Source organism: Sus scrofa, chromosome 4 (genome assembly GCF_000003025.6).
Source record: "Sus scrofa isolate TJ Tabasco breed Duroc chromosome 4, Sscrofa11.1, whole genome shotgun sequence".
NCBI classification, from domain to species: Eukaryota; Metazoa; Chordata; class Mammalia; order Artiodactyla; family Suidae; genus Sus; species Sus scrofa.
In genome coordinates this window covers 70,995,623-71,020,513 of record NC_010446.5, presented here as the reverse complement: position 1 = coordinate 71,020,513, position 24,891 = coordinate 70,995,623, and the positions used below count along the sequence as shown (strand labels likewise).

The 24,891-nt window shown below is 43.4% G+C and overlaps 1 protein-coding gene across 1 annotated transcript; it reads right to left on the bottom strand.

Annotated features, from left to right (window-relative positions):
* GGH (gamma-glutamyl hydrolase) lies at window positions 1-23,784 on the bottom strand. The gene is made up of 9 exons (XM_001926703.4): window positions 23,529-23,784; window positions 20,130-20,244; window positions 15,863-15,913; window positions 12,482-12,566; window positions 9,683-9,821; window positions 7,239-7,345; window positions 6,783-6,873; window positions 2,436-2,573; window positions 1-387 (listed from the first exon to the last, which is right to left on the bottom strand). Exons 1-9 carry the CDS (start codon window positions 23,635-23,637, stop codon window positions 266-268), a joined length of 957 nt encoding a protein of 318 aa, XP_001926738.1. The 5' UTR covers window positions 23,638-23,784; the 3' UTR covers window positions 1-265.

Here is a 24,891-nt window from a genome sequence, read left to right as displayed (position 1 = left end):
TTAGTTAGAAAAAATATCTATTTTCAATAAATTTATTTTTTCTAATCTTCAGATAAATCTTTTCTATGAAATACATTATGATTATCTGTCTCACTGATTATTAAATGTTATATAAATAGTCAAATTTACTAAACGAAAAATTGGAGCCAATAACATCATAGAAAAGGAATCTCTGTGGCTTTCTATTATTGCCATGAATAGCAAGACATTATAACAGTTTAATCATGGAATTAATCAAAATTCCTTGTTAACACATTGAAGGCTTTCAATCAAATACATAACTTTGCTGAAACGAAGAAATATTTCCAGTATAAACCGGACGGAACTGATAAATTAGTGCTTTGCTCTCTTCAACATCAGATTCAAAATGATGGCTGTTTTTCCGAGCTGCAAGAATAAGAAAGTGTTAATTTTTAAAAAGACAGTATAAAGTTTTTGAAAGCTACTTGATAACAATTCTTCCTATAATCAGCATTAAGTAGGACAATACCAGCAAAAAAGGACAAAAGGTTTACAGAATTTTCCCCCAAATAAGGCAGCACCCAGGCTGCAGGAGTGACCTCCTGACAGCAGTCGTGCCTGCCCTACCCCATGTGACACTCACTGCTCCCCCACTTCTTTTTCTTTTTTTTTTTTTTATTTGTCTGTCTTTTTTGTTGTTGTTTCTTTGTTTTTTAAGGGCCACACCCGAGGCACATGGATGTTCCCAGGGTAGGGGTTGAATCAGAGCTACAACTGCCAGCCAGTGCCACAACCACAGCAATGAGGGATCCATACTGCATCTGTGACCTACACCACAGCTCACGTCAATGCCGAATCTGTAACCCACTGAGCGCGGCCAGGGATCAAATTTGCATCCTCAGGGATACTAGTCAGGTTCATTACCGCTGAGCCACAATGGGAACTCCTCACTGCCCCTTTCATTCAAACAGCTACTAAGCGCCTACTGTGTGCAAGGCTGAGCAGGGCCTGGGGATGGAAACATCCACAAGGCAAGGTCCTGACGCTCAGGGAGTCGAGTCTAGTACCACACAGAATTGGCTGCTGCCACGTTTTTATAGACTAAGCTCAAGGAGATGCTTTAGGAGAAAAGAGGAGGGAGAAACTAGCAAAGCTGAGGCAGGGGGAGAAGTGAGACACTTCGCACAGAAAAGGCAGAAATTGGAAATACAAAGAGGCACAAAGAAGTCAGTGCGGCTGAAGGTTTGGATATGGGCGGGGGAGGGCACAGACCTTGCCCTAAAGTCAAAACGAAGTCAAAACAGACCTTTGCAGCATTTTAGAAAGAGATACTGGGAGATGAAGACTGTTTAGCCTTGACCCGAGATAACAGTGCAGAGTTTGCTATGTCCACTGCTGTCCTCGTTTACTACTACACACGCACCATGAAAATGTTTCTTGGGACTAAAATTGCACACAGGAGAATTTCTTTTTTTTAATATGAGGGTTTTGTCATGAAATTATCCATTCAATTGAGCACAATTCTAAACCACAGTGAACTCAGGAGGAAGAACTTTACCGCAGGTGTGGGCAGAAGGGTTGATAAAACCCTAGGGACAGCTTGGAGGGAAGACGCTGACAAGGTGCTTGCGGAGGCTTCATGCGGCCACGCTCTGCCTCAGTGACATCCCATCCGCTGCGAGCTGTGCCTGGAGCTAGGCCTCAACTCGACTACAACTTAAGCATCTAGAGCCAAATTCTCAGTTTACCCACAAACATAACATGGCATGAATACATCTGTGTTTTCATCACGAACAAGCAGGCAAAGCATATTAACTTTCTCCAATGTGCCAATACCTACAGAGAGACAGCCTGAAAATCACAGACTGATGAATGTATATTCAACTTATATATACATAAGTTGTCTTGTAAAAGTAAGAACTAATTCTCAGAGAATGTTATAATTAAAGCATTATTCCTAGAGTTTCCACTGTGGTGCAACAGGATCAGTGGCATTTTGGGAGTGCTGGGACACAGGTTCGATCCCCAGCCCAGCACAGTGGGTTAAAGATCTGGCACTGCTGCAGCTGTGGCCTATGTGGAGCTTGTGGCTCAGATCTGATCCCTGGCCTGGGAACTCCACATGCCGCAGAGAGGCCAAAAAAGAAAAAAAGGGGGAAAAAACAAAAATATTATTCCTAAAAAGAGTAACAGAAGAGAAAAAAAAAAATTTCAAGATAGGGAGGAAAAAACCCAATCTTTACGCTGTTGTTCAAGAATTCAGCCCACCTTAAAGTGTACAATCCTGTTAACTGAAACAATCATCCTGGTTTGACCTGAATGACTAATACCCCAATACTGGGGCTTTCACGTGAATTAATTTTTTTTAATTAAATCTACAGAACATTTATAGAGCAAAAAGAGTACCCGGAAGTTCAAACAAGGGCAATCTGCTTCAAAACCACACTGTTGTGATAACAGAGTGATAAAATTACCTTCAGACACAAAGAACTCTGCTAAATAAAATGCAGCCTTCACAGCGTTAGGTGCGTGGGAAATGCCCTTTAGTGTCCCCCACTCATAAGGCGCTTTCTCTGGATGCCACTGGACGCCATACACTGGATGCTGGTATCCTGCACAAGCAACACAGACTGCTAAGTATTAAGTAGCAAGAATGGTTTAAGATGTTACAATTAAATTATGTTTTACACCCCTTGTAAAGCATTACTTTCTTTTTTTTTTTTTTTTTTTTTTGTCTTTTTGCTATCTCTTGGGCCGCTCCCGCGGCATATGGAGGTTCCCAGGCTAGGGGTCCAATCGGAGCTGTAGCCACCAGCCTACGCCAGAGCCACAGCAACACGGGATCCGAGCCGCGTCTGCAGCCTACACCACAGCTCACGGCAACGCCGGATCGTTAACCCACTGAGCAAGGGCAGGGATCGAACCCGCAACCTCATGGTTCTTAGTCGGATTCGTTAACCACTGCGCCACGACGGGAACTCCAGCATTACTTTCTAACACACAATCTTAGACAAAGTAAAACTGTGCACATTCAGACACAAAGAATTTCAGTTCACAGACAACAAGAAAGTTCACAGTACAATATTTCACTGACTTTCCACCTGTTATGATTTGAAATATGATTCATTTCACTAGGTGATCAGAGTAGAGAAACAACTGAGCCTTTGAATATATTCCTGTTCAAGTCAAGTGCATATCTGATTCGGCCTACACTACAGCTCACAGCAACACCGGACCCTTAACCCACTGAACGGGGCCAGGGATCAAATCTGCATCCTCATGGATGTTAGTCAGATTCATTTCCACTGAGGCACAATGGGAACTCCTGGTGTCCTTTTATGTAAGCCAGTCTGTCTCAGCCTACACTGTGTTTCTCTGTTAGCTGGTGGAATGGTTCATGGCTTCATGGTGCCAATTTTCAAATAGTTTTTAAAAGTTTAAATTTGGTATAAAAGATTTTTGTTTATGTTGTTCACTTATTTTTAGAATTCTTAAGTGTCTTTATATATAAAAATGATATGGGAGTTTCCGTCGTGGCGCAGTGGTTAACAAATCCGACTAGGAACCATGAGGTTGTGGGTTCGGTCCCTGCCCTTGCTCAGTGGTTAACAATCCGGCGTTGCCATGAGCTGTGGTGTAGGCTGCAGACACGGCTCGGATCCCACGTTGCTGTGGCTCTGGCGTAGGCCGGTGGCTACAGCTCCGATTGGACCCCTAGCCTGGGAACCTCCATATGCCGCTGGAGCGGCCCAAGAAATAGCAAAAAAAGACAAAAAAATAAAAATGATATGATTCCTAGGATTTATTCCAAAAAATAATCTGGTATGGGGAGAGAGTAGATAAGAAACAAAAATGGCCACATAAATATAACAGTTGTTGAAGCTTAGATATAGGTACCTGCCGGTTCATTACATTATTCTGTCTACTTCTAAATGTTTTTAAAATTCCATAATTTTTTAGCCACGCTCACAGCATGCAGGAGTTCCTGGTCCATGGATCGAATTCCCGTCACAGCAGCAATCAGACCCACAGCAGTGACAACCTGGATCTGCTAGGCCACCAGGAACTCCTAAAACTATGTAATTTTTTTTACATACCTTCTGAGAAATTTATACATTCATCTCTTTTCTTCTTCACATACACCTTTCCCCATTTTAGCTGAAAAGAATCCTCCCACTATTATTTTTGCTTTGAAACTACAACCCTGACTACTGTGGGAAGATACTTAGAGAAATGAATTATCTGAAAGCAGAGAGACCTAGGGAAAAGGGCACTGTCTTCTCACACCCCACAAGACTCTGCTAAGAGAGATGGTGTCACCAGGAGGAAACCTACTCCACCCGAGCCTTCTTCAGGCTGGAGAGCCCAAGAAGAAAGAACCTACCAGCAAGCAGCTCCGGGCCCTCTCCCTATGTCCTTGTGACATAATCCTCTCTTCCTCTGTCTGCGTCCACATGTGACGCTATCAGGAGGAAACCCACGGGCTGGATGACTAGGAAATTAACCACTCCACACAGGTAACTGAAAGGCAGATCTTCTTATAGATTTCTTTGAGATATGAAAAGTATTATTTAGGATATGAAACACCCTAAGTGATAAACTGTAACAAGGATTTTCCAGATAGGCAGATAAATAGACAGACAGACTGATGGATGGATAAACAGAGAGATACACGCCGACATTTAGAAACAAGTGAGATTTACTCTTCTTCTGTAAATGACATTACTATAAGATCTGTGCAGGTTCCTGACAACTGCAGGAATCATGTCCTGACTCACGAATTTAAAACAAAAGTAGAATAGACATGGAATATGCAAATAAAGAGAATCACAAATGTTTCTATCAGGTGTCGAGAATTTTCAGAAAATTTTCAAATGAGCCCGGTATGATGACATAGCCAGGAACAGACCAACATGGGATCTTATTTCCTAATTTCCAAGCAATACTCTTTCATTTAAATAGTCACCCACTCCAGGTCTATTGAGATTTCCACAAAGTCCTGGAAACACAAAGAAAAATAAGACAAAGTTCCAGCTCTGATGAGCCCTCAGCCTAGGAGGAAAGATAGAACACAAACAAATGAGTGCAAAAAGAGACACTCCTAGGAGTTCCCTTGTGGTGCAGCAGTTTAGGGATCTGGCATTGTCACTGCAGTGGCTCAGGCCACTGCCGTGGTGTGTGTTCAATCCCTGGCCCAGGAACTTCTGCAAGCCATGGCCAGGGCCAAAAGGAAAAAAAAACAGAGATGTTCCTAGGTAGCACAATGTACAAGGATCACTGAAGATGCAGAGAGGAAGAGTAAGGGGTGGGGACATTCTCCAGGTGGCGACCACTGGACCAGCCTTAACGCTCACGAAGAGCTCAACGGTGGAAGAGAATGGGGAGCAAGAGAAGCTTTTCAGAGGAGAGGAAAAGACAGGGCAAGCAACGCTGCTGTGTGCTCTGTGGAGGCTGCATGCACAAAACAGGATGCACAGAACACAGGCCAGGGATGAAGGCAGGGGAGAGCGGGGAGCGAGCGACCTGGTAAAGCAGACTTCATCCCCCGAGTGCTGAGGAGACACTGAGGAGGTTTCTCCCGAGGCAACATGGATTTGGGATATGGGAAGCAGAAAGTGGCACGAGTCTTTCAGATGTGGAGACAAGGGCAGGAAGTCAAGGACAGCTCACATTGGATGATCTGATGAATGGCGATGCTATCAGCTGGAGCAAAAACGGCATGAAGGGAAACGGGGCTAAAGAGGCAAGTTCAGATGATAAATTCATTTCAGTGTGGGTTCCTCAACCTCCCCCAGATTCCCTGGGATGTTGTTTCTAGGCCTTCAGACATCTGACCTCCCGGGCCACACACGCGAACCAGCGACACAGGCAGTCTTTAAACGACATGAACCACTTCTACTTCATTCTAGGTGCTTCCACTCTCAGGCAGCACTAGCCAGTCTCACCAGCTCAAAGGCCACCTGTTTCTGCAAACTCTCACTCACCAGATTTCGCTTCCTTTTGCACTTGCGACTTTTTTGACTATGAACTGCTCGTTTTCTTTAAAACCTCAGAGTACATCAGTTTCTTAAAGTCTGGGATAAATGGAGATTCTTCCAGAGAGAATTATCGCTATTTTGTGTCTGCCAGGCTTGCTGAGGCACTGTCAGCCTGAGGTAACTGGAAACACAATCTGTGATTTGAGAGCTGTCAAACCCTCCCAGTTAGTACAATGCAGGCCACCAGGCCCACATGTCCTTCAGAAGGCTCTAGGCTTATTTATTTACCAGCCTCACTCCCTCAGTGCTAAGGTCCAGGAGGGCAATTCTCCCTGCAGTTCTGCAGGCAGGGTTCGTTGACGCTCTGGCCTTTTGGATCCTGCTCTGTGGGGTACCTCCAGGAAGGAGCCCCTTTGCTTGGTCTCAAGTTCTCCTGATTCAATACTAATGCTGGTTTAAATAATCCACGTAACTCTTGGAGTTTGGGCCTGAATACCCCTACTGTTACTGCATCAATATATTTAGAAGGATGTTTTCCTGGGTGTAAATCACACTTTTTGTTGTTGTCTAGAACAGGTATTTAATCTGCACTACTGCTAAAAATAGAGTCACTTTCTGCATTTACTCTCCCTTGCCTCTTTCCTTCTTTATCACCATCTTCTAGAAGGTGACCCAAAGAAACCACAACTGATCTGGAACATGGACAAAACATGTTTCCTGGCTCCTAACTCCCAACTTTAGTCCCCAAAGTAATACGGCTGTACTCAGAAGAGAACTATAAAACCACAATAAACATATAAAAATAATAATAAACATAAGGTATATGTGTGCAGTGATACATACCTTCCATTGTTGAAATAAACTCAATATTGCCATCTGTATTTGTAGTTAATACATTGAAAAACTTCTTTAAATTTTCATTCATTGTAAAATTCTACAGTATAAGAATAAATCAAAAATAAAAACATTTCATTTCTGCAATAAATCTAAATGCACAAATTCCTTTCTTTTTTTTTTTTTTTTTTTTTTTTTTGGTCTTTTGTCCTTTTAGGGCTGCACCCGCGGCATATGGAGGTTCCCAGGCTAGGGGCTGAATCGGAGCTATAGCTGCCAGCCTACACCACAGCCACAGCAACACCAGATCCGAGCCACATTTGCAACCTACACCGGATCCTTAACCCACTAAGCGAGGCCAGGGATCAAACCCGCAACCTCATGGTTCCTAGTTGGATTTGTTTCTGGTGCGCCACGATGGGAACTCCTAAATGCATAAATTGCATTGCATAACTAACGTGATACCTTCATAGAGAGGCTCCACTTGTGGTAATTTGCAGTCAGAGGTTCTATTGCCAATGACAGCAACAAGTCAGCAGGAAAATTCTGAAACATTCTGCTATGCAATGTACCTGAAATAATTTAAGCACAGAAAAAATAAAATCCACTGAAGTCACTGATCGACAGCCAGAGAGAGACCATTGCTAAGACATAATCAAGATGACTAAATAATAAGCAAACACATCGTTTCTACAGAAGTATTCCAGTCAAGCAGAAAAGAAGGTTAACACACAAATTCAAATACATTCCATACTTCAGTGCTTTTGTCCTAGAATTGTAACATGAATAACTAAAATCCTTTGGATATGATAATTAGCAGGCTAACCAGAGTAAGCAGAGAATTTTAACTTGAGTTATCTAAACAGGACTGAAAACCAGGTAAAATTTTCCACATGTGTATATAATTGTTCTCTCAGGAAAGGATCCAGAACTTTCAACATATTTTCAAAGGTACTTGAGACTTAAAAGGTTAAAAATACCAACAATGTAGGGAAAAAACAAAAACAAAAAAACACATTAAACAGGCAAAGAAATTTCTCCTCAGTAAATAGACCAAAAAAAAAAAAAGCAATTTATTTCACCGAAGGCTCTGGAGTCTGACAGAGACTCATATATCTGCAAAAGGATAAGAAAATCCTGATGGGGGGGTTCCCATTATCAGAAAGAAATCTGACTAGTATCCATGAGGATGCAGGTTCGATCCCTGGCTTTTGCTGAGCAGGTCAGGGATCCAGCATTGCCATGAGCTATGGTGTAGGTTGCAGACATGGCTTGGATCCCTAGTTGCACAGGCTGGCAGCTGTAGCTCTGATTCAACCCCTAGCCTGGGAACTTCGATATGCTGTGGCTGTGGCCCTTAAAAAAAAAGAAAGAAAAAGAAAGAGAAAATCCTGATGGTATTGAAGTCCCTGAAGCCAGCTGTTCCTGAATGAGCCAGTGCCCCAGATAATAAAAACCCACTGATATCTCACTGCAGTGAATTTCATTCCTTTTTTGTATAAATTGGCTTTTAAACCACATACAACCAAAAGAGACTGACCTACATCATATACTTCCCACGGGGTTCTAGCAGTACCTGAGGTATGTTGAGAAAGAGCTTTAAAAGGTACAGAGAGCACGTTATAGGTTCTATGTATAATAACTACTACTTTCTATCCAAAATCCTTATGAGAACAGGAAAGGTTGGTAGCATTCAATTCTGAGGATGCAGAGATAAAGTAATCTAAAAAAAAAAGAAATTATTATCTACCTATACAGAGTGGATGTTAAAGATGGTCTGGCCCTTGTCCTGGGCTCCTGACGGGGAGCTTTCAAAGCTCCTGGAATTTCCTGGGGGATAGGTGTGTCTTTGTAATGCTAATAAGGTGACACAAGGTGGCCCATGGAGGGCTCGTTGGAGGAGGGTGGTCATTGAAAAAATAACCAGGAGATTAGACCAGGATGGACTCTTGGGCCAGCCTGATCTCTGAGGATGGGACAGGGACTGGAGACTGAGTTCAATACCAGGGCCAATGATGCAGCAATCGATCACGCCTTCACAATGAAGCCCCAGTAGAAACTCTGAGCACAGAAGCTCAGGGGAGCTCTCCGGTGGGGGAACACAGTGGTGTGTCAGGAGGGTGACGTGGCCTGACGCAGGGAGAGGGCACAGAAGTCCTGCATTCCCTCCAGGCCTCCTTCCGTGTGCACCCTTTACAGTAAAACTGTTGCTGCCAACCCAGCACTGCCCTGGAGTTCTGTCAGTCATTCCAGTGAATTCTTAAACCTGAAGAGGATTTCGGAATCCCCAAATTCATGGCCAGCTGAGCAGGAGTGTGGGTGGCCCTGGGTGCATGGCTGGTATCTGACATAAGGGCAGTCAAGTCAGGAAGATGAACTTTTCCTGGAGTCTCCACTCCAGGGGGTTAGTAGTGGAATGGAATTGTAGTTCTCCCCAGCTGGGGTCAAAACCCAGTACACGGCCAAGGGAAAATGTTGACTGTAACAACAAGAGCTGACATTTAGGAGAATTATATCTAAAGTGCTTAGCACAGAACCTGACATTATCTTATTTAACCCTCACAAAAAAACCCTAACAGGTAAATGCTTTCACAAATCATGAAATTAAAGCTGAGAGAGGTTAAATGGTTCCCTCTCAAGGCAGAACTGACAAAGCTAGGACTCAAAACCACGTCTGCTTTTAGAGATTTTAGTCAAGCACGGTCCTGATGTCACTAGAGGCAATAAGTTATCAACATTCAGAATTCCTTAAGCTGACCTCATAACTCAGTACAAAAACTGATCATTCACATCTTCAGCCTGTGTAAATAACTTAAAAATTAATAAATGTTACAAACATTTTTGACTTTAATATCTGCGACTTGCTAATCCAGTTAATATTTTTTAAAGGATCAAAAGAGAATAGTTACCTTTAGTGAAGTTCAGCGGCATTTTAATTCCAATGGTATTTGTGAGCGTTAGTAAACTCTCTCCACTGACCAGATACGTGAGCTCTTCAAACCCAAGGCATGTGCCCCACACAGGAAAATAGTCTCCAGCGCCAAAACTCTTTGCAGAGTAAAAAGAAAACCAAGCTTATTCGAACTTCTGAAAATAAAAACTATACAGTCGGTTTGTCATCATGATTTCAGGCACCTGAGTTATACGTGGATTTCTAAGGCATCTTCCAGGATCACTAACAGCAGGTTATCACTTACTAGTTCAGGTTTACTCAACCAAACTCTGAACTCAGTTGTGTTGGGAAAGATAAAGACCTCTGCCAGTCAACTAGCAAACAACACACAGAATGCTCGGGGACCATAAATACCAAAGATGAGTCTAGACAAATGCCTATTTATACATTTTCTACAAATCTTGTTGCTTTAAATGACTGTTTGATTTTGAACATACTCTGAAGCCTTTCCTCCATTACCTCAGAATTTATAGCAATCACAGCATTATCACACCTTCAGCTAATCAGATTTAAATCAAGTGAAAGCCAGGATCTGGAAGGAATAGTTGGTAAGCAAAAGCAAAATAAATTTTCACTGAGTAGAAACTGTTGACTAAAAAAGTCAAAAGTACTGGGTTTCTTCTGAGGGAATTCACAACCAGTGTGACTAGAAAAATGTATTCAGTGACTAAGTTTTATGATTAACAAAACTTAAACCTAAATGTGTTGATAGTTACAAAAACGGGTTTTGTAACTTTTCTAAAAGCAGTGGTTTCCTTGCATGGGACTGTAAAATATAAACAAGTCACTCATTTTAAATGAGGAAATTGTTAGGGAATCTTTTCCTGTTCCTCAATGAGAAAAATAAAGAATTACATTAATTCCTATACATTAATTCCTATCCCAAGAGAGGATTTTAACATTTTACATACAAGTCTGAAAAAATTTATTTTTAGAAGTTAGAACTGCAAACATTAAGTTGAAGGTTCACACTGCATTCGCTTACAATAAATGTAAAAGAGGGCTGAACTGTTCTGTCTCCATATGTACCAAATTTAATTTCCTGACTAAATATAAAATCCCCACTTGCTGGGTACACACCTTTTATCTGCTGTGATCTGCAGAGCAAAGGACAGGGTGGGATGGAACAATCTAACAGAAATCACTTCCTAGGGCTTCTTCATGAGGGTTTGCGGACCCCAGTGGCTACAGCTAAATGGAAGTTCAAGGTTGCTAAGCTTTTTTCTTTGCTTTGAAATCTTCAAGTAGCTAATTACATTTTTTAAAAAATAGGCCTTTGGGAGTTCCTGTCGTGGCGCAGTGGTTAACGAATCTGACTAGGAACCATGAGGTTGCGGGTTCGATCCCTGCCCTTGCTCAGTGGGTTAAGGTTGCTGTGAGCTGTGTGTGGATCCCGCGTTGCTGTGGCTCTGGCATAGGCCGGCGGCTACAGCTCCGATTAGACCCCTAGCCTGGGAACCTCCATATGCCATGGGATCGGCCTAGAAAAGGCAAAAAGACAAAAAAAGAAAAAAGAAAAATAGGCCTTTGGATCTTATAGGTTAGGTGGCTCCTTTTTGTTGTTGTTGTTCATATATATGCTTCCCAAATGCATTCTATATCAATCACATTAAAAAATTTCAATTTTGTTCACTAGCTTCTCCCCCCAAAATACCCACTCAACATGTACTAACGACACAGAGCCTTACAACATGAAGTGCAGAACGCCTAAAGGGTGTCAGAACCAAGCAACCTGATTAGACAGGAAGAGCTAAGCTCAAGGCATTTATAACCCCCTTAATGGCTCAGATGCTGCCACATCACAAAGTCAGAGCTAACTATATATTCGAGCATTTTTGCAACAAAATACTCTACAAGCTGAGAGGAAGAAGGATGCCACTCTAGTAGCTGGGGTAGAGGGTACCTCCACAGAAGAGCTGCAGCCCCCCTTGGCTCTGAAAAGCTGACTAAGTCACCAATCAGGGACGGAGCAGAAACAAACTGACTAAGCAGATTTAAAAGTAGGAGGACAGAGAGCCTGTGCGGGAAATACCAGCCTGGCTGCAATTAGGTGCACAAGCCAAGTCTGTAAAAGGTGGGCTGTGGACAAAGTCTGTGTTTTGACCCAAAGACTATAAAAGGTTATAGGTTTTTAAGCCAAGGCATTAAAAGTTTTCAAACAAGCATCTCGTTTGCTAAAACAGTTTCTTAGGAAAATATTTAAGGTTGGGGGGAAACAGGAGGGCTAGCAAGATTAATTAGAAAATGGCTGTAAATAGTTAAGGAGAGAAACAGCCAGGGTCGAACTAGGTGCAAAGGCAGGCACAGCCCGAGAAAAGGAGGTGAGGGGCTGTGCAAGCCCTGCATGTGGAGGCTCAGGGGCTAAGGAACCTGTGAAGGAAACAGCACTGAGTGAGTTGGGGACCAAGAGCAGCTTTCGGGGAGATGATAACTGACATCACACGAACAATGCCCAGTACAGAGTGAAGTCAGCTTGCTCGGCCACCATGAGGGCTTGGTCCCCATTCACGTGCCCAGACAGAGAGGGCTGGTCAGCAGGGCAATTGCAGATTCCCCACAAGCCCAGATTAAATGGAACGCAGAGTTGACAGGAAAGAGCTGCCACTGGTACTGCAGAACAGGCACCTCAAAAGTTAAAGGGGTGACAAGGCCCAGGTAACTGCGAAGAAAGTATTACTACCATGTCCTTAAAAAAAGAATTACCCTCCTGGAAAATTACAAAAACTCACCTGGAATAATAAGAACCGATACTTACCTGTATGGCCAACGTGTAAAATATTTTGGCCACGTGGGCGTAACCGGACTTCTTGATGTTAACACTTCCTCCAGGGAAAAGGATCCTGAAACATCAAATGGGGTGCATTTCAACCTCTCCCTCCCCAGAAAATAAACAACCTTTTTATGTTAAAACAATTTTTCCTTATTACTAAGCAGCAAGATCATTACAGAAAATGAGATAAGCAAAGGAAAATATAAAATACTTACAATCTCACTCATTTGTAAACTACCAGAGTTAACAATGCATTTGTGCATATTCTACCAAGCTTCCTGGATAAAAAAGCTTATTTTTTAACTAAAATATAGATAAATTAAAGTAAAATAAATGGAGGGAGGGAAGAAGAGTACACAGAGCTAGCAATCAGGTAGAAATAAAACTCCAAGTATAGCCAGGTTTAAATTAGAGTGGTCAGAGATGCCAGAATCAATCCAGGTCCATAATCATGAGTCAGTCTTAATAAAAAATCATAAACATTTTTTAGCCATAAAGAAGAAACTAGTCATAAAAATATAGTAGGCTAAAATCAAATATCCATGAAAATGAAATGTATTATTATCATCCTGAGATCTCTTCAGAAATAAGCATGGTATTAGAAAATTGTGAAAAAGAACACAATTACAATTCTAAAAAAAAGTCGAGGAGGAAAAAAAGGGGAGAGTCACAAACATTTGACTTTATTTTACTCTAGCCATAAAGGAGAGAGATAGTTGCTGGGCTAGGGGCTGAATCAGAGCTGCAGCTGGGACCTACGCCACAGCCACAGCAACAACGGATCTGAGAGGCATCTGGAATCTAACTAGACTGTAGCAAGGCCAGATCCTTAACCCACCGAGTGAGGCCAGGGATGGAACCACACCCTCATGGAAACTATGCCAGGTTCTTAACCTCCTGCCTGAGCCAAACGACAACTCCAAAATATTTATGTTTTTATATCAACTTTTTAAATTAACTCTAAATTTTCAAAATTACTACAGGACTTAAAGTAACTAAGGATATTCAAAAGAGATGACAAAAGTTGGAGTACATATTTAAAATTTTGAAAATAATTAAATGTGAATTTGAGATTTGTGAAACAGCACTTTTGAGACTGCTGTTCATTCAAGAATAGGTATTAGCCTAGAGAGACAGATGGCTAATTGTTGCTGTTAGTAAGATCATGATCTAGTAGGAAATTTATAAATTAGAAGGCAGAACATCTGTCACAAAACCAAGCAGAACAGTTAAAAGGGCTTAATGAAGACTCATGAGCAGTCTTCCCATTTTATCACCAGTATTTAAAAAGCTGCCTCTGAACAAACCTGGTATGTTTAACCCCAAAGTCCTTTCAAAAAGTAAAACCTGTTGCTCCCAGCTGACAAATTCCTTCAAGGCAAGGTTCTGCCTTTTCACCTCTGTGCCACCCCCCACCCCACCCCCACACACACGTGTATGGGGTCCACTGCGTAACAGGGCTCAAAAAAGATGTTTCTGAAGTGCCAAACACTGCTCATAGTCTGCTGTCTATTTTTACATTTTTGAGATTCTATCACATAGTCTATCCTGGACTTATTTATCTTCATCTGTGCCAAAGTACACTGCACGTAACAGGCACTGTAAATGTTTCACTAAATTGCAATAATTTTACAGTAAATATTTACTGAGCCAAACTGAGCTGAATGCAAATGACTGAACACAGTTTTAAAAAAAAAAAAAGAAAGAAAGAAATGAACAGTTTTTAAAAGTAAAAAAAAAAAAAAAAAAAAGCTCTATTTATAAAAGCTTCACGGTAAAATAAGACTCCCTCCACCTCACTCCTAATCAGAAGTAACCACTGTTAAAATTTATTGTGCTACCCTGATAGATAGATGTGCTATATCTCCTCACCCCAATTCCCAAAACAAAAGCAAATGGCAGCATATACTATACACATCACTACCTGCTTTGCTTGTTTTCTGTAATACTACACTGTTCACGTAACAACAGGGATTTATAACAGCATCTAGGTATCCTCATTTTCAACCTGTGCATAATATACTATTATATGCATATAGCCTAATTTTTTACCCAATTCCCACTAATAGACTGCTGCTCCGGTTCTGATCGGGGGTACTTTAAATAATAGCAGAATGCATATGTTTGGACCTAGATCTTCACATAAGGGGGGGATTATGTTTGCAAAATAAAATTCCTTCTGAAGGATTTCCTAGGTCATACAGTACACACATTTTTAATTTCAAAAGATACTGTCAAACGCCCTCCAAAGACTTTCTAACTTAGACCCTGATGGAAGAAGTTTTCACATACTGACGTATGGGGAAGTCACCTGGCTTATACATGATTTGGATTGAACTTTATGCTAACTAAACAGCGTGACAAACATGTACTGTATGTCTGCTTTAACCAGATGTTTAAGAAAAGAATGCTTTACCCAGAAGTTACAAAAAGGCCTCCTGGACGATAGGGATAAATGTCCCCCTTCATCTCACACCCAGGTTAGCAGTCCTTCAAACATAAGGCTCCCTTCCCAGTCACCAAGGTCACACAGGCTCACTGTACACAGGCTAGGCTGTCAGAAATCCTGAAGGAATGTACCACTGTCATGTTTGATGCACATGCCTTGTTCTGTTAGGTTATAAAAACCGGGTTTTTCCAGAGCACTTTATTCCCTGTTGGAGACTACATGCCTGGCCTATAGTCCTCAGTTTGGTTCCAATAAAACTCTCTTCTATTCCTTAGCATAGATTGCTCATTGATTATCTGCATCAACAGGTCCCATAAATAAAGTATAAGAACGCTGTTTCCTTACACCCTCACCAAAAGAGCACTAGCAAACGTTCTGCTCTTGGCCAACCTGATGTTTTTAAATTGCTATAATTAGCTTTCCTCTAATTATGAGTAATGCTGAACATTTCTTTATGAGTTTTTTGTTTGTTTTTTTCTGTGAGCGAAGCAGTCATATCTTTTATGATGAACTAGGGGATAGAAAACTTTTTTCTAAGTTCTATCTCAAAGTACTTTCTGAAAGAACCAATTAACATCCTCAGTCTTAAGACTTATAAATCCCTTAAGCAAGCAGTATGCCATGGCATCAAAAGTGGCTTCAAAGCATGTAAGACAAGCATTAAAAGAATAAATTATTATGTCACACATTAAAAACAAATTTATGTTGTCCTCTGTGGAATAACATTTGTTTTTTTAACCTGTCTTCTCTCTGTAGGACTTCTGCATCTCTTAACAAAAAGAATCCTATAAAAAGAACTCAGAAACTCATGCTGCACCACTGTAAGATAGTTACATAGAAACAGGTAGGATATTTATATATACTTTCATAATCACTTAGATCTCATACACTGTATTATACCAATGCTGGCAACTTACCCATTAATGGACTGGAAAAGCTTTTGATACTCTTCATCTTTAAGATCAACCCTGAAAATAATAAAATACAGTTACAAAAGATCCATTTCCAAAACTTTAAAAAAAAAAAAGCCAGGAGTTCCCGTCGTGGCGCAGTGGTTAACCATCCGACTAGGAACCATGAGGTTGCGGGTTCGGTCCCTGCCCTTGCTCAGTGGGTTAACGATCTGGCGTTGCCGTGAGCTGTGGTGTAGGTCACAGACACGGCTCGGATCCCGCATTGCTGTGGCTCTGGCGTAGGCTGGTGTCTGCAGCTCCGATTGGACCCCTAGCCTGGGAACTTCCATATGCCGCGGGAGCGGCCCAAGAAATAGCAAAAAGACAAAAAAAAAAAAAACAGCCAGCCCCTACTTGAAGTCACATTAATTCTTAAAAGTCAGATGAAAATAATTCTTAAATATTGAACGATATCACCTGCCTTCCTGGAGGCATTTTTTCAAACTACATGAAAGATCCATGATTATATCCTTGTTCTGCCAATCAGAAAAGTAAATATGTCTTCTTCTGGTCTAATGCAGTTTAACATTGTAAGGTATGTGTTCATACGCAAAACATTAAAGACCATGAGATTAAGGCACCAGTAACTTCTCTGCTAGCCAAGCACTCTCCAAAAAAAAAGGTTAAGGATGGGTAAGGACATTCAGTAGTTTTAAGTAAAGACTAAATAAGAGATTTATTAACATGTCTATCTTAACTACGGGCACCTTTGGTAAATAAAAGCAGTACATATAAATCCCTGCCTCATCCCACCCCTACCACCAAATGCAAAGGTCTCAGAGCCGCTGTATTCAGGAGTCAGAGGAGCTCAGATGTGGGTACAGAACACATGCGGATCCCTCCAGCTGGGCCTCATCTGCCCAGGTAATTGTTCTGAAGCTGCTTCATCAAATATCTAATAAGAGTGTCCTAACCATCACCATGTTATGGACAGTATTATTCCCTCCCCAAGATAACCCATGGGGTTAGTCCATGACAACTGGCTACAACCTTCAATTACGTCACAGTAAGATGGTTACTTTTTTAAAAGTTTGACAAAAAAAAAAAAGGGGGGGGGGAAGCACCATATTTATGAACTCCTCTAAGAACTTTTCTACTTTTAGCAGTCTTCTAGTTGTATAAGAGAATAAGAGGGCATAACGCCTTCTCAACCTGCCATAAAAGAAGTAGGCTTATGGTCAAGTATCAACTACAGTCCATTTCTGCCCCAAGAAACAGTTCCCTAGAACTGCCTCTCTCAGGCATTAAAACACTTCTTCCATTATTAAGTAGACACCCATGATGCCCAGAACGGGGCTGTGCTTTGCCAGCAAACGCCTGTGGGCTTTCCCCAAAACCCAACTGAGCTTTGTGTTCAGTACATAATAGCCCTCCTTGTGGCAGAGAGCCTCGGGGCAGTGGGCTTACACTGTCCTAAATGGAGGAGAAATGGTGGGTGGCCCTGACATGGCAAGTGATAGGGAGATAAAATGGGAGCTCCAGGACTCTGCCAGTTCAATCTCCCCAGATTGTGCCAACAAAGAGGGAACCAGTCGGGACCCAGAATCTTCTCGGTGGATATTTAAACCAGGATGGGTAACCACCACCATCAGGAACCAGAATGGATTTGGATCCCTCAGTGCACTCCACGGACCCCTCCCAGCTAGCCCGGCAGGCTGGTTCCAGTCATCTCAGTCATTCTAAGGGTGCCCACAGTGTCCATGACTGAATTTTTAGGCCCTGCTTATCAATGTTAAAGGGCTTAACAGATGGGGATGGGGCAGGGGGAATGTTATAAACAAGTGCTTTAGACACCTTGCAGGGAAAACAGGCCAGGTCACATTCTTTGAACACAGATGGTATTTGCATATTGTCAGACTGTCCTGAAACAAAAGACCTTTTCAATAGGTTCTCTTTAAAAGAACAGCTTACGGATCCCGCGTTGCTGTGGCTCTGGTGTAGGCTGGTGGCTACAGCTCCGGTTGGACCCCTAGACTGGGAACCTCCATGTGCCACGGGAGCGGCCCAAGAAATGGCATAAAGACAAACAAAAAAAATAAATAAATAAAAGAACAGCTTAAGTCTGGTCATGATGATAAGTGACATCAGCAGTGTGAAAAGGAGGGACAGGTACTGTTGCCAGCGGAGAGCACTTGACCCATTAAAAAAATTAGCTGCAGCTGTTTAAAAAAAAAAAGCCAGTAATTCAGACTTTTATGAAGTCTTTCAATGTGTAAATGTTTTTTAAACACTGTGTGAATGAAACACATTTTTAAACCTAAAGGAGCCTGAGGACCACCCCACCCCACCTCCCAGGAGGAGGACTCTGAAGGTTCCAGGAGCCCCACAGCACCAGGTACCTGAAGGAGAAGGCAGCAGCGAGGAGGAGGAGCCTAAAGACAAACATCTTCACCTGCTCCAGGATTTTGCCTCAGTCTCCCAGCCTCCTCCTCCCTCCTGAGCTGCAGAAGTTGGCCCTCAGCATCCACAATTCAGAAATGAACCCACCGTTATCAGTGTGCTCACCTGTCTCATTCTCCACGTAATCCTATGCACGTTACTCTGGGAACTTGGCTGCCATGTATTACATTGTTTTTATAGGATCATATGATTCTCATTGTGAGCAATATAGCTTAAAATGAACTTTGAGAACCCAACCTAGAAATTAACCTGTATGCTGACAGTCACGTTTTCAGCATCTAAGTCATAAATACCAGTATTCTGAAAGTCATCTGTTTCAAAACTTCCCTAGTTTCAAAACTTCTGTCATTCTTGTCTATTCCTCCCTGCGCCCTTTCATTCCATCAGTCATCAAGTCTTTGATTTTGTTTAAGAACACTTACCTATCTATCCTACAACCACTGCTCTAAGCCAAGCCCTCATCACCTGGCCTACTCACACCTAGCAACAGTCTCTGAACCAGTCTACCTGCCTTTTTTGGGGGGTCTTTTTTTTTTTTTTTTTTTTTTGCCATTTCTAGGGCCGCTCCCATGGCATATGGAGGTTCCCAGGCTAGGGGTCAAATCAGAGCTGCACCTGCCAGCCTACACCACAGCCACAGCAACGCGGGATCCGAGCCGAGTCTGCAACCTACACCACAGCCCATGACAATGCCGGATCATTAACCCACTGAGCAAGTGCAGGGATCGAACCCGAAACCTCATGGTTCCTAGTCGGATTCGTTAACCACTGCGCCATGACAGGAACTCCCCTTGTTACAATTTTTTAGTGTGAAATTATTTACAAAAACAGGAGTTCCCATTGTGGCTCAGTGGTCATGAACCTAACTGGTATCCATGAGGATGTGCGTTGTTAAGGCTCCCGCATTGCCGAGAGCTGTGGTGTAGGTCACAGATGTGGCTTGGATCTGGTGTTGCTGTTGCATAGGCCAGCAGCCACAGCTCCGATTAGACCCCTAGCCTGGGAATTTCCGTATGCTGCAGGTGCGGCATCAAAACACACACACACACACACACACACACACACGTGTATATATATTTACAAAAGCAGGCTGCCAGAGCAAATAGTTGTGTTTTGTGTATGTGTGTGAAATCACATATAATGGGTTAGACGAGGATGCTGGAAGACCCTAAAATACACTAATTTGGGGTGATAATACTAATACCTACAAGGTTTTCTTTGTTGGAAAAAACCTCAACTCTTTCCAAATCAAAATGACATGAAACATTCATTATCATGTCATGTCACAAGTACATGAATCATTTTATTGTTCCTAGGTCATTATACCACAAAGTGATGTAACTCCTTTAAAACTGCATTATCTGCAATATACACTGAAGCAACACTGATGTATTTGTCACTTCCAGACTTCTAACAGAGTTGAAAGTATTTTCAAAGTCCTCTTCTAGAACCCTCCTGATCCCTAAGCAGTTCCTTACCCTAGTGTTGGGGGGGAAGCTGGTGACGCTGCAGAGCCTTCACTTCCTCACTTTCATGATGTGTGATGAGGATCTCACCTTTTCTGGGCTGAAAGAAACCATCCTTTCATTCTCTGTCCAATATAAACGACACACCTCTAACGATATCACAGATACACACAGCTTCATACTTGGAACAACTTCATGAGAGACGGAGCATTAGACTTGTGGCAACAATCAGGTGCAACGTTACCGCATTTTGAGTGATACAATCATAGGAGAGAAGGCATTCGTTTTAGGGATAAAAGGTAATTTGAGAGATAAAACAGTAGTTGCAGTTTTTATTTTTCAGCGGAAGAAAGATCAAATCATACCTTATTGGTACAACTCTGGCACCGGCAGACTCCAGAAACTTTACATAGGATGCGGCAATATAGTATTTTCCCAGGGCTTTCATGTCCTTACCATGGCACCTTTGCATTAATACTCCTAAATTACCAAAAAAAAAAAAAAAAAAAAGCTTCAGTTTCAAGACACTTCCTTTTTTCCTGAACAGAAACTGAAACACATCACCCTGGAAATGTTACTACCTTACTCATTTAATTCGCAGAATCAAATAAGAAGTTTCTTCTGAAAGTACATCTACAGAGTCTGGAAAAGGAGGAGTGGAGCTGAGCTGAGTTTTAAGCAGCCTCCTGTCTTGCCTCATCGGGGAGGCCAAATAAGCCCCCAAAGTAGGTTTACAATAGCAACAGCCTCTTTCCCACAACCTGGAATCAATCACACAGTACAGATCCTTAAATCTAGGAGGCCTCTCCCTTCTCTCACACACCCAGAGGCACTTGGTTTCCGTGCCAACAAGGCAAAAGAGTGAAAATATCTTCTATCCATATCTCTCCAACATCATCAACACCAGCTTAATCCAAGCAACTAACATGTTGCCTCTCCACCCTCCAACCCCCGCCGGGGACTATTATAATGGCCCCTTAAATGGTCTCTTGCATCCTTTCTTAAACAGCTGCCTCCACCTCCAGCCAGTTCTACCATCATTCATTCATTCAGCATACATGACTTTCTCATACCAGGCACTGAAGTAGGTGCTGGGGACACCACCCTGCCTTGCAGGCTTTAATTCTAGTGTGTGGAAGGGAGAGGAGAGAGGACACACCAAAAACAAGATGGAAAGGTTAAACAGCAGTGTGGTTTAGTGCTGGTTGGCAAAGTGCTAAGGAGAAAAAGTAAGCAGAGGAAGAAGGGGTGTGTTTGGGGAAGGAGAGAGGGGGGTGTACAGGGGAGAAGAAATCTCTTAAACGTGGTGGCGGGCAAGTCCCCCGGAGAAGGCAGAACATGGCAGCTGAGGCAGGACTTCAGAGAGGTGGTGGAGCAAGCCAGAGGCAGTATTTACAGAAAGAAGGTTCCAGAGTGGGGGAAGGACATGTGCAAAGACCCTGAGTAGGTCTGCACCTGTCCCACTTTTCTCACCGTCCCAGGTGAGCCAGGGAGGAAGCAGCAGGAAGGGAGAATGGAGAAAGGGAACAAAGCAGCAGGGGGCACTCTCTGAGCACTTCAGAGGGTCCCTAAACTTTACAAACTCTACAGACCCTGGAGCCCCTCCTTTCCCCACCCTCCACCCCCGACCTTCTGGTCTGCCTCTTACCACCAAAATCTCAACCCCAGCACAGTACTGGCATCCAGTACGCAGCAACACATGCGTGTCTTGGGAGCGCCCCCCTGCCTGTATCACTCACTAGTTCTCCATTTGGGACCCTTTCGGTATCTCTCAGGGCCACCTGACATCAGTCACCTGCATTCCCAGTTGCTCACAATAACTGGCATCTATCAGGCACTAAATTAACACATGCCAAATGCCAAACTTTGCTCAGTAAGATTGCTTTTCTCTTCATGGAGAGGTAAGATCGCCTTTATTGAGGAAAATGCACTTTGGCAGGGGAAATATTAGGGAGTGTCACAGGAAATGGGGTGGTTACAGAGGAGGCAAGGATGAGATGCCACAAGGGAGAGTTGGCCTGGGACGTGTGGACGCAAGGTACCAGGAAGGAAAAAGGTACAGGAGAGTAGGGGAGTTCCCTCAACTTCGCATTGCCCCCTTCCCACACGTACTCACTTATCCCATCCTGGGACCAGAGCTCAGGCTGTATGCCCTGCCCCTCGAAATGCGACCCAACTCCACCCACTACTTTAAGGCTACCTCAAGACTTCTGTGGCTTGTCTGTGAATCCTTTGCACTCCTAACTCAATGCTCTGCACAAAGGCATTCAGTTAGCTCTTTTTGTCTCAACTGATTAGGGTAAACCAAAAGTTTACTCACTTGTTCTGGACTTGCTTCCTAAAAACCACTGCCTCTAGCAAAGGGAAAAGTTACCCCTCTTCAGCCCCCTCCCCCCGCACTCACAATCTCCAGCACACTACATAGGATTATATTTTGAGTTAACTTCCCCTTGGAGACTCTAGATACTATTTTAAATAGCTTATAAAATAAGGCATTCCAAGTTCCAAGTATTGATACATATCATGGCTCAGTGGAAACGAATCTGACTAGCATCCATGAGGACGCAGGATCGTTGATTCCTGGCCTTGCTCAGTGGGTTAAGAAGTGGTGTTGCTGTGAGCTGCGAAGCTTGGATCCCACGTTGCTGTGGCTGTGGTGTAGGCCAGCAGCTATAGCTCTGATTCAACCCCTAGCCTGGGAACTTCCATATGCCTCAGGTGTGATCCTAAAAAGACAACTGAAAAAAAAGAAAATTGGGCACTACCAATATACATGAAAAACTGCTCATCTAATTCCTATTTAGTTACAGAATATACTGTCTATCTTCGTGGGGAGGGAAGGAACAGTATGAAAGGCATAATACCACAGCTAAAATTAAACCAATCTTAATTGTCTGCACAAATTATTTTTGACAAATTTTAAGTTCGGGCTGATTTCCCTTGGGAGAAAGGCAAATTGAGTTTACTATCTTTCAAAAACATTTGTTTTTTGTTTTTGTTTTTTGGGGGGGTTAACATTGTGGGGCTTTTTAATCGGGTAAAATATACATGACATTAAATTTACCCTTTTACCCAAGCAGTGGCATTAAATACATTCATATAGTTGTGCAACCATCACCACCATCCACTTCCCGAACGTTCTCATCTTTCCCAACAGAAACTCTGTACCCATTAAACAACAGCTCGCCGTTTTCCCCTTCCCCAGGCCCTGATAACTACCATTCTACCGCCTATAAAAAACACCTGTTGAAAATAGACATGCTTCACTTTAACACCGAATAGAACTGACTAGGATCACACTAACCACTGCTGCCCTCCGCTGCTGAAGATAACAAAGACCAAGGTATATCATAATTGCTTGATTATTTAGTCAATTCGATTTTTATAATGCTTTGTTTCTTGAAATACGCCCTCAACCAGTGAAATTTAAATAAACATAATGCATGTACAGAATCTGTTTAATTAGTAGAAATCCCTGGCGAGGCACAAAGAAGAAAACAATCCACAGGATCTTCACAGCGCATCCTTCTCCCTTCCAAATTTAAGAGCCACATGTTTGAGGAAATCAATGCGGCTTTAATTAGCTGTATTTCAGCAAGACCCAAATGATGTCTTGGTTCTGGGGCTATACAGGACGGCGCACAGTCTAACCCTGAACACGGATGTTTCCCAGATGGGACGCACCTGCCGGAGCGCAGCAACTGGAAGCGCCCAGCGCCGCCCCCACCCCGCCCCGACCTCCCTGGCTCCGGCCGCCGCCTTACCTATGATGGGCTTCTTGGAGGTGCTGGCGCCAAGAGCAGACAGCCTGAGGCTCGTGGCCCCGCACAAGACCAGGCCCAGCACGCTCAGCAGGAGGCCTAGGCTCGCCATCGCGCTCGCTGACTCCCGCCGCCTTTCAAAGGCACTGCGGGCGGGCCGCCGAGCGCCGCAGCCGTGGCCTCCCGGCCGCTCCGGGGCGTCAGGCGGGGGTGGTGCGCCGCCGCGCGGACCTATGGGAAAGGCCGGCCCGGCGCGTGCGTGCAGCGGCCGCGGGGCGGAGGCGGGCGGCGCCAGGATCGCCGGGTCGCGCCCACCCCATAGCTCACGCAGCCCCCGCGACCCTGCGCCCGCCGGGCGGTGCCTGCAGAGTCTGTAGGATATGGTGGTTGGACACGGGGCGCTCGCCGCGGTCTCAAATGTGCCTTTTCAGCTCTTACCCCGACGTGAGACTGAGTCACTAAGTGGGGCCCCCAGCCCCAGGCGGTGGAAGGGGAACCGCTGGGCCTCGGCCCGACCTAATTGGTAACCAGGCAACGAGGGAGGCTGGCGAGAGGTTCTAGAAGTCGCCTGAGAACCTTGCGCCATCTGTAGCTCCTGCCTAAAAACGTCTTTAGGCATGAGTGATGGTGGCCGGATTTGACACCCAAGCGTGCGATGTAAGGATGAACGGCGACTTGGGAGGTAATTTCCACATCCTGCCGTTTGTTTGCAGATGTTTCAAGCATCTGGACGAAACGAAAAGGAAGGAAGGACAATGGCTGGGAACAGGTCCCAGGAGCATCACCTCACCTCAGAAATGGGTCAAGGAGGGGCCGACTACTGACATCAAGGCCAGGCCACTCCCGCAGACGATGCCTCCTCACTTGGCCAGACTGTTGACTCCAAGCACAGACTGGCCCACGATCAGGGCAGAAAGGATGACTTTGGTTCCTACCCACTGGAAGTTTTTTGAAGTTTCTGTTTAAAATGTTAAGAGTTTAGAAATACTAGGCATATTTTGGTGAGCAAGTAGATGAAAGACAAGGCATTTCTTTCTGCGTGAAAACCTAACTGTATAGATAAGGCTTATAGTAGGTGGGAGTTCCCACCTATAGGGGTCAAATACAGAAGAAAGTTGTAGAGTGTTTGAAAATCAGCTCTCAATGCTAAATGTTGAGGATACAAAGAGGAATTGGACAGCGATTTTTTTCCTAAGATATTTACAATTTAATAAGGAAAAAATATGATTTGTTAAGAGAACTTGTAGCATTTTTTGGAAAGAGTGAATGCAATGTGTAGTCTGGTTTAGCAGGAAAATACTGCTAACTGTAGAAGGGTGTGGTGAGAGAGAAGCTCGATAGGTGTGGTTAAAATATTGTGAAAAGT